This window comes from Sinocyclocheilus grahami, unplaced genomic scaffold (genome assembly GCF_001515645.1).
Source record: "Sinocyclocheilus grahami isolate Dianchi unplaced genomic scaffold, SAMN03320097.WGS_v1.1 scaffold229.1, whole genome shotgun sequence".
NCBI classification, from domain to species: domain Eukaryota; kingdom Metazoa; phylum Chordata; class Actinopteri; order Cypriniformes; family Cyprinidae; genus Sinocyclocheilus; species Sinocyclocheilus grahami.
This window is the reverse complement of record NW_015505408.1, coordinates 1,048,177-1,061,964: the sequence shown is the minus strand read 5'-3', so window position 1 is coordinate 1,061,964 and position 13,788 is coordinate 1,048,177. Positions and strand designations below refer to the sequence as shown.

Sequence of the window (13,788 nt, the reverse complement as noted above, 5' to 3'; positions counted from 1 at the left end):
TCGGTCTGGAAACGATCTCTGCTCTGCTGCAGACGCACCGCTTGTGGAACACACTGCCGGACAGCAACAGTGTGCATGCTTTATTAATCCGTTAACATGAGCGCGGAAAAAATACGCACTGCAAACGGAGTAATGTGAACCTGGCATTATGTGTTTGCGCTGCGTGTGCGAATATGCATTGTATGCAGTAATATGGTGTAATTACTGCATTTTCGTGTCAATCCATGTACATATTTACTGCAAAAATGCGCTGTTACTTTAATTCAGCGCTTGTAGCGCAGCAAAAATAGACTCGGTCTGGAAACGATCTCTGCTCTGCTGCAGACGCACCGCTTGTTGAACGCACTGCCGGACAGCAACAGTGTGCACGCTTTATTAATTCGTTAACATGAGCGTGGAAAAAATACACACTGCAAACGGAGTAATGTGAACCTGGCATTATGTGTTTGCGCTGCGAGTGCGCATGAGCGTACGGTCTCCAGAAATGTCTTGCTTAAACTATTCCACCAGCAGAACTGAAGTTGATGTTCCACCTCCTTCCTTCCCATGATTCCTTTTAATTATCAGTGTTGGAAGTGTTAATTGCACAAATCTTCTCTGCTCTTGTTTGCACAGGGTAATACTGCCTTTCTGTACAGCTTATATAAGACCTGCACTCAAAATAGTTCCAGTCAGCACATGGACTCCGTTAGGTAGAATATAAAGAGATTTCTTATAGGATGAATGATGACCTTCACACTGATCTCAGGAATACTGGCACCTGTTTGAGATGTGCTGCTGATAAGTTCAAATCAGATTTGTGTTAGAGGCAGAAGGCTGGTGGCAGCGTCGTGTCTCTTCAGGAATGCTAATGTGCTCTTTGACGATGGGATATGGGGGCGAATCCCTGACAGAAAAATCAGCCCTCTCTCTTTCTCGCTCATTCATTCTCTCTCTGTATTGCACTCACCCCCTGTGCAGTAGCCACTTGACGGTCGCTGTGACACATGCAGGAGAATTAGTGCCGTGTCCTAGCATATTTAATCAATATTTAACACGCCAGCTGTTGATAAATGAAGGCGAGCAAAAGTTTCTCCCTAAACTGCTACCATTTGACTTTATAATGATAGTTTAGGAATCACACATTAAGTATTTTACACTACCAAGTAAGGCTGAGTGAAAAAAATGAGAGAACAGTTGTAAAGTAGATTGAAGTTCGTCTGACAGTATTGTTTTAAACTGGTGCAAAATAAAATGATAAAATACGAATTTCTTATTAAAGTATAAAAATATAAAATAATTCATAAATAATTGTAGAGTAAAAATATTTGTAATAAAATAATTGTATTATTATTAATAATATTATTATTAATGATGATAATATTGTGGCCTTTTTGCCTGAATGTTTATTATATTGCAGTTGAAACCATGATATATGAAAAAGTATAATTTTCTGACCACATAATGCAGCACTAATATGTAAATAAATTAAATTAAATTTTCAAAATAATAAATTTTTGTATTTGTTCCCCTGCATGTGACTTAACCAACATCAGAGAAGCCTGAACATGTGAAAGTGTTGTTAAATTATTGAACTATTAATTGACTTAAATATCAGGGTTTAATGTCAAAGGGGTTTCGCTATCAAAAATGTTTGGGAATCCCTGCAATAGTGCATATCTAATTCACATGTATTTTTTAAATTGTGCCTGTATTTTAATGTTTATTAAATAATCCTTAACATATCAGTAGATATTGTTTGTTAATATCTAATTGAAGTATAATTGTTAATATTTTTGTTGCTTATATGTTGCTGTCATGTAGTGCTGCCTATCAAGTTTTGTTAATCTCATTTTTACTCAGTTCCTGCTTATGCATAAGTGACATTAACATTATGGGCTTTTAGAAAATTTAACAAATAAAAAAAAAAAGAGATCTGCGACCACAATAACCTCAGAATACAGTCAGCACAACCGTTAGCATGAGGAAATAGGAGGGAATATGCTATGTCATTTGTGCTTCTCCATTCTTTCTCGTTTGCTTGTACACTTACTAGTTCTGTGTTTTTTTTTAAAGTCACTTAGAAAAGTAGAAGGACCGTATGTAGCATCCAGTTATATGTGACATCAAACCGTGAACCAGAGGCAGTTCTGCTTCTGCATGCATTATGTTTCTGTTGCTTGGCTTTGATAAAGATGTATTTCTGAATTAAACCAGCCTTATTCTTTATGCACATGAGCTAATCTGTGTTTTCTCCAAATGAGCTGGTTGCTTATGAACAGATGCATCACCAATATCATGCAGTCTCCATGCCAAAATACACGTAAAACAAACACATATCACATTTCACTCCTGCTATGATGGAGGATGTGATAGCGCTCAACTCCTGCTTGATCATATGGCCAATCAGTTGCATAATGTAAATTAAAATGTCAGGTTTGTGGGTCTTATCAAGTCATAACCTTGATTTCATTGCATTGAAGAAGACTGCATTCATCCTGTGGCTTAACCTGGTGAACCTGTTAGCAGTGAAGCCCACATGTGACGCATGATGTGGGATGTTGCCGTTGGGCGGAAATAATGAATGTCACTCATACTGTAGTCGTTTTTGACAGTGAGTCTTTTCATCCAGCCGAGAGAGTAAATTCTGTAGCATTCATTCTGAATGAAGGGAGTTCAACAGCGTACATGAAACAATTACAATTCATGACAGCTCCAAAGCCAGTTCTCTGGCGCCCTTGATGGCTGTTTGTTATTAGGTGTGTAACTAAACCGATCAGGGATGTTGAACATGGCGAGTAAATGAGTTGAGAGCTTGCCTGGTCAACACTTAAGGACAGTATTGGTTATTTTCAGCAGTAACTTGTATGAGTAGAGGTTGCTTTTGATTGCCTTTCAGTCAGATAACGTTTAATTAGTGATGTTTGATCATAATAGGAAGCCAATACATATGTCAGATGGGTGCTGGTTTTATTTAAGCCTTATTTATTTACTATTATAGTATTTATTTATGAATATTTTTCTTTTTTTTAATTGTAATTTTTATTTTAATTTAAGTTTTAGTATGTTTACTCTGTACTATTGTAATTATTATTAGTTTTTTGAATACTTCTTTAAAGCATTCATTTAAGTTTTAGTAATTTTAGCACTTGAACTTTTCAGTTAAAGACAACAGTTCTAATTTTATGTATTTGTTGTAATATTTTCAATGAACAATTTTTTGTTTTCAACCTTCATTTTAATTTTAGTAATTTTATTATGTGCTTCTGTCCTTTTTCTTTGTTTATTAAAATGTATTTATGCATACTTTTTTTCTTTTTAGTATCAGCAATTTCTTTACTTAAACTTATTTCAGTTAAAAGCAACAGTTCTAATTTTATAGTACTTGTTAATATTTTGCAATATCTTTTATTTTTGTTTTCAGTGTTCATTTTAGTTTTACTTCTGTGCTTTTGTCTTTTTATTTTATTTTTTTATAGTTCTGTATAGTGAAGGCAACATTTTTGAAGCAACATATTTTGAGTTTTTCCATCTAATATTTGTATTTTATTTTTATATTGGCTTCATTTTAATAAAATCTTATTTAAAAATGTTATACTATTTTTTTTTAAACAAGAACAAAACTGAAATTAGTAAATTTTTCCAGTCTAGTTAAATTATAGTTTTTTTTATGTTTCACTACTGCCTGTTTGAAACTATTTTTAATAGTTATAGTAAACGATAACAAAACTGAGGTGTCTAGTTACCAGTCTAGTCAAATTATAGGTTTTATGTTTCTCTTCTGCATTGAGAATGTGTTATAACCTGTATTGTAACAATGAAACTGTTGACCTCTATAAACTGCATTAAGTTTTCAACCTTCATTTTAATTTTAGTAATTTTATTATGTGCTTCTGTCCTTTTTCTTTGTTTATTAAAATGTATTTATGCATACTTTTTTTCTTTTTAGTATCAGCAATTTCTTTACTTAAACTTATTTCAGTTAAAAGCAACAGTTCTAATTTTATAGTACTTGTTAATATTTTGCAATATCTTTTATTTTTGTTTTCAGTGTTCATTTTAGTTTTACTTCTGTGCTTTTGTCTTTTTATTTTATTTTTTTATAGTTCTGTATAGTGAAGGCAACATTTTTGAAGCAACATATTTTGAGTTTTTCCATCTAATATTTGTATTTTATTTTTATATTGGCTTCATTTTAATAAAATCTTATTTAAAAATGTTATACTATTTTTTTTTTAAACAAGAACAAAACTGAAATTAGTCAATTTTACCAGTCTAGTCAAATTATAGGTTTTATGTTTCTCTTCTGCATTGAGAATGTGTTATAACCTGTATTGTAACAATGAAACTGTTGACCTCTATAAACTGCATTAAATGTAGTCTGATTGTTTCTCCTCTTGGTCAATGCAAGATTATCTTGAGTACTTCCTCCTTTTAACAATCGCTGTCTTTCAGCTGTGACATTTGTTCTGCACTCTTCAGTGTAGTGCTGTATTTGACGCATCGGTAATCTTTCCGTCTCCTCTCTCTTCACAGTTCTATCTCCAGGACACCAAAAGCAGCAATGGCACCTTCATCAACAGCCAGCGTCTGAGCCGGGGGTCGGAGGAGAGCCCTCCCTGTGAGGTGCTCTCCGGTGACATCATTCAGTTTGGGGTGGATGTGACGGAGAACACGCGGAAAGGTGAGGAAAGCCAGTCAGTGTTGGCCGCAATAATGAAACATGATCCATCTTTGCATTTGTCTGTAATGCAGGTGTGGATGTGTAAATATAAATGTTCCTTTCTGGATATAAAACTCTGCATAATTTTTATTTTTTATCATTTTTATATATAATACATAGAGTTGGCAAATACATTTTTCATGAGTTTGTAGGTACAGACATCTGTTGTGGCCGTTCTTGGACGTTTTTATGAGGTTTTTTAATAGTGTTCATATCGATATCGGATTCGATTATATCGTATCGACCGAAATTAAGAAATATATCGTGATATAAATTTTGGCCATATCGTCCAGCCCTAATATGTACATATTATTTGTTATAATTAAATATAAATATGTATTGATTTAGATTTTTTTTTAAATAATTAAATATAAATTTATAATAGAATTTTATACTTTTTATTTTTTTTAAATCAATATATATATTTAATATGTTATGTATGATATGTACTACAATATATTTTATTCATACATAATATTAAATATTGTATTTTAACCACTTTATAATTATAAAAAATACACAATATATTGAATATTTAATATAAATATACTATTTTTTATAAATTAAATTATTTAAAAAAATATATTTAAATATTATATTTAATAAATCTTAAATATATAAATGTATAAAATCTTAAATATATAATAATTGTTTATAAATAAATATATATAAAATGATTTTTATATATGTATATTTATAAAATAATGTCACTTACATAATGTCATAAACCATTTGTTAATATTTTTGGTGCTGATGAGTGTTAATTTGGGACCCTGGTTTTTTTTGTTATTGTAATATAGGACACAATTGCATGTTTACATTTTTTGTGTTATAGGTCTAGAATCACTTTTACACAAATGCAGCCGTTACATACTACACTTGATACTGTAATGCAGAGATGGCTTTTGAAACCCAAGAGCGCTGGCTGGTTGCTGCTCTGGATGTGTCGTAACTCAAATACATGCAATGGGACGCTTTCACAATCAGATACAAATGCAAAGTAACTTACCCTTTAGAACGAATGAAAGCAAACATTACTTCATAACAAAACAAAAGTACACATGAACATGAAGACCTGTATTTTAACTGGTGAGGTATTGAAATTAGGTTCCAGTTTCTTTGGAAACTTGGTTCCGGTCACATTTGAGTGTTGTGCATTTAAGTCTTTGCGTTGTTGTGGCACAAGTTGGTTGCGTCTCATCAGAACGTCAGGAATTCTTATCAGTCTCTGGATATTTTTGATGATCAAGGCATCTTAGACAGCCTCATATTAGTACATTTTTATGACCTGTTTATGCTTAGGATAACCTGTAGCTTTGTTTAAATTCTTCTTGTTATGAAAATAATGCTATTTTGTAGGGATGCACGATATATCGGCCACCATATCGGTATCGGCCCATATCGGCTCATTTTTTCTGTTATCGGTATCGGCCAAAATTTTCATATCGGTGCATCCCTACTATTTTGTGTAACCACTGTTGTCATACATCCTTAATTTGTTTCTCTTGTTGTTTTAGTCACTCATGGCTGTATAGTGTCGACCATCAAGCTCTTCTTACCAGATGGCATGGAAGCTCGGCGGCGTTCAGAGTAAGTACTGTTTAAAGATTATTTAATATTTTTCGTGGTTTAATCTCGGAAAAAGCTTCTATCAATGCTTCCCTCAACCTGGTGAGATATTCTTTAAGGTAACTCATGATTACTAGATCTATCACTTATAAAAACATGCACATAATGTGATATAATCTCTTGAGAGCTGAGGCTTACAGCTGCTGATTCCACTGATTCACTTGCCCAAAACAACATTTGCCTGTGCTTGTTCAGAGGAAATGACATGTGGGCTGTTAGTTTGACTGTTAGTGGCCAAATGTTGTATGACGGGAATCAGATCTGGGCTTTTATGCTGGTTTTTGTTCCGTGGTTGTATCATTTCCTTTATTTGTGATTATTTTCTCGGTTATTTAGCAAATGCACATTGCGTATTTACACGTATTATCTCTCCACACGTCACAATGATGCTCTGTGCTTTTTTTTGCCATGTAGGCAAAGCCTTTTGTTTTTTCAGAATATTCCAAATGAAATCACAGAAAATAATTGAAAAATAATTTACAGAAAACTTAGTTTGTAAAAATGAACAAAAATGTGTAAATGCACATAAATGTCTTTTTAATGTTGTTTTACTTAGTTTAGTTTTTATAACATTATTTTCTGTGGTTGTCAAGTGATACTCAAATTGTATTTAACCCAGTGTTATTATAGCTTAAAATGAAATAATTTTTTTTTACAAAAATTATTTTCAGTTAGTTTACCTTAAAAGGGGTCCTATTATGCTTTTTCTCTTTTTCAACTTTAGTTAGTCTGTAATGTTGCTGTTTGAGCATAAAAAAGATCTGCAAAGTTACAAAGTTCAAAGTCTACTTCAAAAGGAGATTTTATTGAACAGAAATCACTTTTCAAAAACTACAACGAACGACTCGTTTGGACTACAACGCATATTTTCCAGGATTTGTGATATCACAAATATCGACGAATGGGACGAGACCTGGTTGAGCTGCACTAGAGAATGCAACGAGTGTTATCACTATGTCGGAGACACGCTAGCTTTCCTAAGGCAGACAAACTTAGAGTGGTTACAATCATCCGGGTTTAAGTCGCGCTCAAATTTATTTGATTTTGATGCAATATTTACACTGAAGCTCGCAGGCGGCTATGGTAAGGGGCGTGACATTTACCGACCAGGCGCCGAGTGCTGCCAATCACAACACACACTGGCCCAGCTAACCAATCACAGCACACACTGGCCCAGCTAACCAATCACAGCACACACCGGCCCAGCTAACCAATCACAGCACACACCGGCCCAGCTAACCAATCACAGCACACACCGGCCCAGCTAACCAATCACAACACACACCGGCCCAGCTAACCAATTATAGCACATTTTGTATTTCAGAAGGCGGGCCTTCATTTGATTCAGGAACGGTTCGAGCCGTTCATTCTAGACTGGGGAGAGAGGTGTTGTAATAATGTAAAATATGTGAAAAATGTTTTTCGAACAACCTAGTATGAGAGCCTGTTCTAGTACACCCCCAAAACAAAATCAAGACTTTGAAAAAGAGCATACTAGGACCCCTTTAAAGTACTAAAATTACTCAAAAAATTTTTTTTATTGGATATAGACTAAAAAATTCTATAAACTATGTAAACATTTTTAAAAAATTATTAAAAACATGAAACAAAATGACAAAAATATAAAAATTAAATCTAATTCAAAATATTAACAAAAACTACAATATTATATCAATAAATCTAAATTTGCACTGCTTTAACACACAGTATTCTTTTCAAATGTGATGGCAGTGATTCCCACATTGTTCATCAGATTTAACGATAGCTTACAAAAAAAAGGTTTTTATTTTTTTATTGCCCAAAGGCCTCAATTACATTTTGTCTGTGATTCACTGTGCCCCGGGCAGTTAATGATTTTTGATTGGATTTTGGTGATGCTGCACGAATAGCAGACTGTCTTGAGAAGAGAGATGAGCGCAGGCACCGTAGGGGTCTCGCGGGTCTCATCTGCCTCCATCTGCTCCGTTTCTACAGCATTAGTCTGAGTGTCACCAAATCCAGACAGCTTTTATTACATTGACATCTAGGTATATGCCAGCCAAGTGCACCAACTTGACAGTTCACCTGCATTCTCTTAATTTAGTTAAAAGGCTCCATAGCGTACCGGTATTGAACTGCCATCCTGGGTTCAGAGCCAAGCGGTCGTGTAGTTAGTAATCTGATGCTCGGCACGTCTGGTGTTTATTATATTAATGAAGAGGGATATTGATGGTCTTGTTGACGGAGGGGATTTCCTACCACCATATGAATGCGATGTTTGACCGTGTATGGATCACTGGCTATAAAAATCGTTTAACGGAAGGCATCCGTGAAGCAGATGGCTCTCGCGCCGAACGCTTCCCCGCGGCCTCCGTTGCTGGCAGGACCTGTTAAACCAACTCGCGTGGAAACAAGGTGTGTGCTGTGGGCATCTGCCGTTTTTGGGGCTTTAAAATATATTTACGGCTCTCCTTGTTTAACGTGGAACTGCTCGCTGAATAACGCTTACGTTTAATGCGAGCACAAGGAAATGGCAGAGAGCTCCATAAACATTGGCAGGGATGAGGGACCACACACCTTGAGTCTCAGCTGCTGGCAGACAGTGTCTCTAAATCCACCCTGTGGCTAGACGCATTAATGACTGAACCTTATTTCTTTACTCTAACCCCTCTGTGTTAGGGATGGCTCAGGGATTGTTGACTGCTTGTTTAATAATTGACTAGTCCGTTAATCGGATCAGCTAGTGGCCCCCCCAAAAAAACTGTTATTAAATGGCCTGTATTATTATTTTGGAAATTTATTAATATTTATTATTATATTTTATTATAAAGTACATTAATAAAAGCACATTTGTAATATGCATTAAAATATTATGTTATGCAATTATGTAATTATGTAAATGTATAAATTAACTTATTTGTGTATGCATGCACTCATATATTTATATATAGAATTGAATACATATAATACACTTACATATTGAAATTTGCTGTTTTTATGTTGTTTTATTATAATATGTATTTTTAAATCATACATTGAAATTTGATATTTTATATATATATATATATATATATATATATGTGTATCGTGTGTGTATATATACTGTTCGTATTATAAATATATTAATATACTTATATAATATGTTTATTATTAATATACTAATATATAGATATACTTTATTATATACATATAATATTTATAAAATTTATACAATTTAAAATATATTTATTATTAATTCACACGTATAAAATATTATAAATTAATTTATTTACATAATTTAATACATATAATACACTCATTGTTTTAAAATGTACTTTTTATTTTTTTAATGATTAATTAAAGGTGCCATGACATGCTGGGTGTATGTGTATATGTACACACACATGCATTCACACACACACAAACACACATGTATGTATATGTAAATAATGTAGAAAAATGTATATGTAAAAAGGGAAGTATGTAAATGGAAATATTTAAAGGGGTTCCTTTTAAGCAGTGTCAATGTCAGTGTGTAGTGTGTATGTTTGGGCATAAAAAAGATCTACAACGTTACAACTCTCAAAGTTATATTTCGTTTTCAAAAAAATCCCTTTTCAAGAACTACCAACGAATGGCTCGTTTGGACTACAGCATTGTTTTCCGGGGTTTAGTGATGTCACAAAGGGGCACATTAGAATATCATTAAAATAATTCCCGCCTAAGGAAATTCAAATGGTTGGGGAGTGGGGAGGGGCGAGGTCATGATTAGAACACTTGGTTGAGTGCATCAGACAAGACGACGACGAAGAAGTGCTGCTGCAGTGTTAGTGCATCAGAGAAAACGAAGAATAGCTGCTGTAGCCTCAAGTTTTCGCCATGTCCGTCCATATCAGTGTGTGCAAAGGTTCTGCGCAATCCTCTTGCTCAATATTCTTGGGGTCTGAAACCGGCTCATATTGATATGGCAATATTGATGCCATCCTTAACTAAACCGGAGCAGACGGAACTTGCTGCTTTGGCAAGGGGCGTGGCAGTACTGAAACACCATTTAAGCTGTTCGCCTATCACAACGCACTGGGACAGTTAACCAATCACAACACATTTCGTTTTTCGGAAGGCGGGCCTTCATCAAATCCGAAGCTAATCGAGCTGTTTGTGCCAGGGCTGGGGAGAAAGATATTGTAATAAAGTAAATTATGTGAAAAATAATGCGTTTTTCGAACCACCAAGCATGAGAACATGTTCTAGTACACCCCCAAAACAGAATCAAGACTTCTTAAAACAGCATAATAGGACCCCTTAAATATATATTTTTCCCAGCCCACATTATTTATTCAGATGAATTCATTTTTGTCACAAGTTGATGTTGCTAGTCCTGCAGAAATTATCTACTTATTTTATATGACTTATTTGCTGTTGCACAAGCCTATTGTCCGATCTCTGTTCGCTCTGCTCCCATTTTTCTCATCCGCTTGGCCTGTTCAGCAAACATCAGCTGTGTCCCATGACGGCGGTAGAGCTCCTTGGCCAAGCTCTCGACCCAGTCGCATGTTCACATCCAACTTGTGGATGTATTTATAGAAGCCACACGCGTCTAGTTGTTGAGCTCTTGCCTCTGGAGCCCAGCCAGGCCAGTGGAGATGCGTGTTTGGGGTTAGCGGCATTTGTCTGTGCGCTCTTCTGTTTATTAGAAGATGCATTCGAGGGACTGCTTGTACGTGTTTGCGGTCAAGGCTTTTACTTGCTGTTTGAGGTCAAAAAGGCAGCCTGACAAATTGTTCCTCTGAAAGAGTTACGTCCCACTAGCCTGCTCAGATTCTTTCCAGCTAGTCGACAAAAGACATCTGCTTAAGAAATCTCCCTTCCTTTCAGAGTTTCTCAGCAAAATGCCTTCACTCTTTCCATTTGATGCTGTTCGTTTAGCCTCTTTCAGATAGATCTGCATTGTTGCTCCATGAGTAGGAATGGATAGATTTATTGTAGGATGGGAAACGAGAGAGAAATGATCGTCATCGAGGGCTGGGTCCTTGCTGATTGTTTTTATTTTCCATCTGGAGGGCGAGAAAGTCAAGCACTGGTTGGAGATGTCCAGTTTCCTCCATTGGGTGAACTCGATTTCTTTCCCACTGTAATTGATCACAGATTGCAGCAGAGCACCACAGCTAGAACTAGGACATTGTTTCCACTTTACTCATAGGAAATGTAATGTATTTCCAATGTGCCAATCACACTTTATTGGTTCCATTGTGGCTTGTTTAATTTCTGCAAGTGCTATTCTGTAATGTCTTCTTTAACTGTGATCTTGATGTGGAAGCTGCTTTATTATGCTAAATCTTTATTGATGAGCCAGTGGTGAATCTTAGCACTTTTTCATAACTGAACTGCTCTTCTTAGCTGTGTGTTAGACATCAGGTATGTTCTAATTGGCTGTAGCTGACATTCACAGAAGTATAGTCCAGTTGAGGCAGTGTATTTTATTATGTGACTGATTTGGTTTATCAATGACTGAAGGATTGGTAGGGTTATTTCATCATGAGCTGGATATGTGGTGCTATGGTTCTGGATGAGTCACTTGTTCGTTTTTTTTTTTTTTTTAGGAATGTATATACGAACTGTGGTTGATTAGTTTTGTTTGCTTTGCCAGTGCCAATTATTGAGAAATGTCACATTAATTGGTTTAATCAGTTGTTTTAAAGTAGGGCTGTCGCGATTCGTCGTTTTTTTTATTCGACTGTTCAATTTTTAAAAATCCTCGACTTCATTTTGCTTGCGTCGACTAACCGGCAAAATACCGGAAGTGGCGCATTTTACGGATGAGAATCCATAAAACACATTATTAGACTGTTTTCCAAGGCTGCATGATATATTAAACCCATTTTAAAAAAAATCATAATTAAGCATAATTGGGAATTCACAAACGCTACGATTTAATTAAATAGTTATATGCGATGCAGTTCTAATACAGTATATGCGCTTTAATTATTTACATGCGTGTAGGTTACGTACGTGCGTCTCACAGTGGCTCAGTTCACAGTAAATGCTGTTCCACAGGAACTGTTATCATTTACATGTGTGGAGCGTCTCAACCTCCATCTCTGCATGTTGTTGTGAGTTTGGGTTTAGACATTGATTGGCCAAACGCGTATGAAAATGCCCTCACCCGCCATGATTTAAAACGCTGTGTAAACATACTGTAAACATTGTGTCAACTTATTTCGCAAGTATGGAGAACAGCGATAGATGGACGGACGCTGAAGTGCAGGCACTTGTAGCTAATGTAGCACTGCCGGTTGTTGTTGGAGGTTCTTAGTCCTCCTTTCCGTTCTTTCAATCTTTTTACATATACGTCGACTTTCCATGTCCATTATTGTGAAACCCGCGAGACACAACAAACACACAGCTCCGATCACAGCATCCTCCATCCTCCTGTTGTTAACGTTGTTCTTTGTTTCTGTTGTTTAACGCAGCGCGCAAATGACGTCGCTGTTGACCGGCTTACGTCACTTCTTAGTACACACTGTTGGTGTGAATGCAACCCTTTAAATGGTACTGGGAAATAGTTCGTGCAAAATCGTCCCAGTACTTTAGTACTGTATATTTAGTTCTGGAACTAAGGTGGTGCGAAAAGCCCTAATGTGTAAAAACAATCGTCAGGCCATTGGCGCCCTCTGCAGGCCTTTGTTGTAATGCGTAATGTACATTAGCTCTATTGTTTATAATACATTATGTATTTTAACAGTTTTGTTCAATAAAACCATAGGATTTCTTGCTTTTGATACTTTATTTGAACTAATTATCATTGCTGTCATAGATGTATTTTAAGGAATTTTAAAGGCTATTGTTCATTTACATCCATTTTTATTACCACAGCATTTTTTTAATTATAATTATAGGGCCCTATGAAATCCGTTTTATTTCCAAATTCGTTTTTTTCATTTTCATTTTTCTATACTCTGTTTTAATGGTTAAATTAAATTGTATTAATCAAAAAGCCTGTCTAATTAATTGAGTTTTACAGTTTTATCTTTACCAAATTCTGTTTTCCATTATTTTCTGGATTCCATTAAATTTTAATAATCAAAAGCATCTCCAATTAATTGATTTTTATTTTTTTAAAAAAAGCTTGCTTGCCTGCGAGCTTCAGTGTAAATATTGCATCAAAATCAAATCAATTTGAGCGCTATTTAAACCCGGATGATTGTAACCACTCTAAGTTTGTCTGACTTGGGAAAGCTAGCGTGTCTCCGACATAGTGATAACACTCGTTGCATTCTCTAGTGCAGCTCAACCAGGTCTCCTCCCATTCGTCGATATTTGTGATATCACAAATCCCGGAAAATATGCGTTGTAGTCCAAACGAGTCGTTCGTTGTAGTTTTTGAAAAGATTTCTGTTGAATAAAATATCTCCTTTTGAAGTAGACTTTGAACTTTGTAACTTTGCAGATATTTTTTATTTTCAAACAGCAACATTACAGACTAACTAAAGTTGAAAAAG

At 35.2% G+C, this 13,788-nt stretch overlaps 1 protein-coding gene across 1 annotated transcript in view; it reads left to right on the top strand.

Moving 5' to 3' along the window:
* LOC107597202 (sarcolemmal membrane-associated protein-like) overlaps positions 1–13,788 on the top strand; it is a 79,930-nt gene that overhangs the window by 25,320 nt on the left and 40,822 nt on the right. The window contains exons 2-3 of the mRNA XM_016288157.1: positions 4,516–4,663; positions 6,220–6,292. Coding sequence (XP_016143643.1) covers positions 4,516–4,663; positions 6,220–6,292 — 221 coding nt within the window. The remainder of the gene's footprint in view (positions 1–4,515; positions 4,664–6,219; positions 6,293–13,788) is intronic.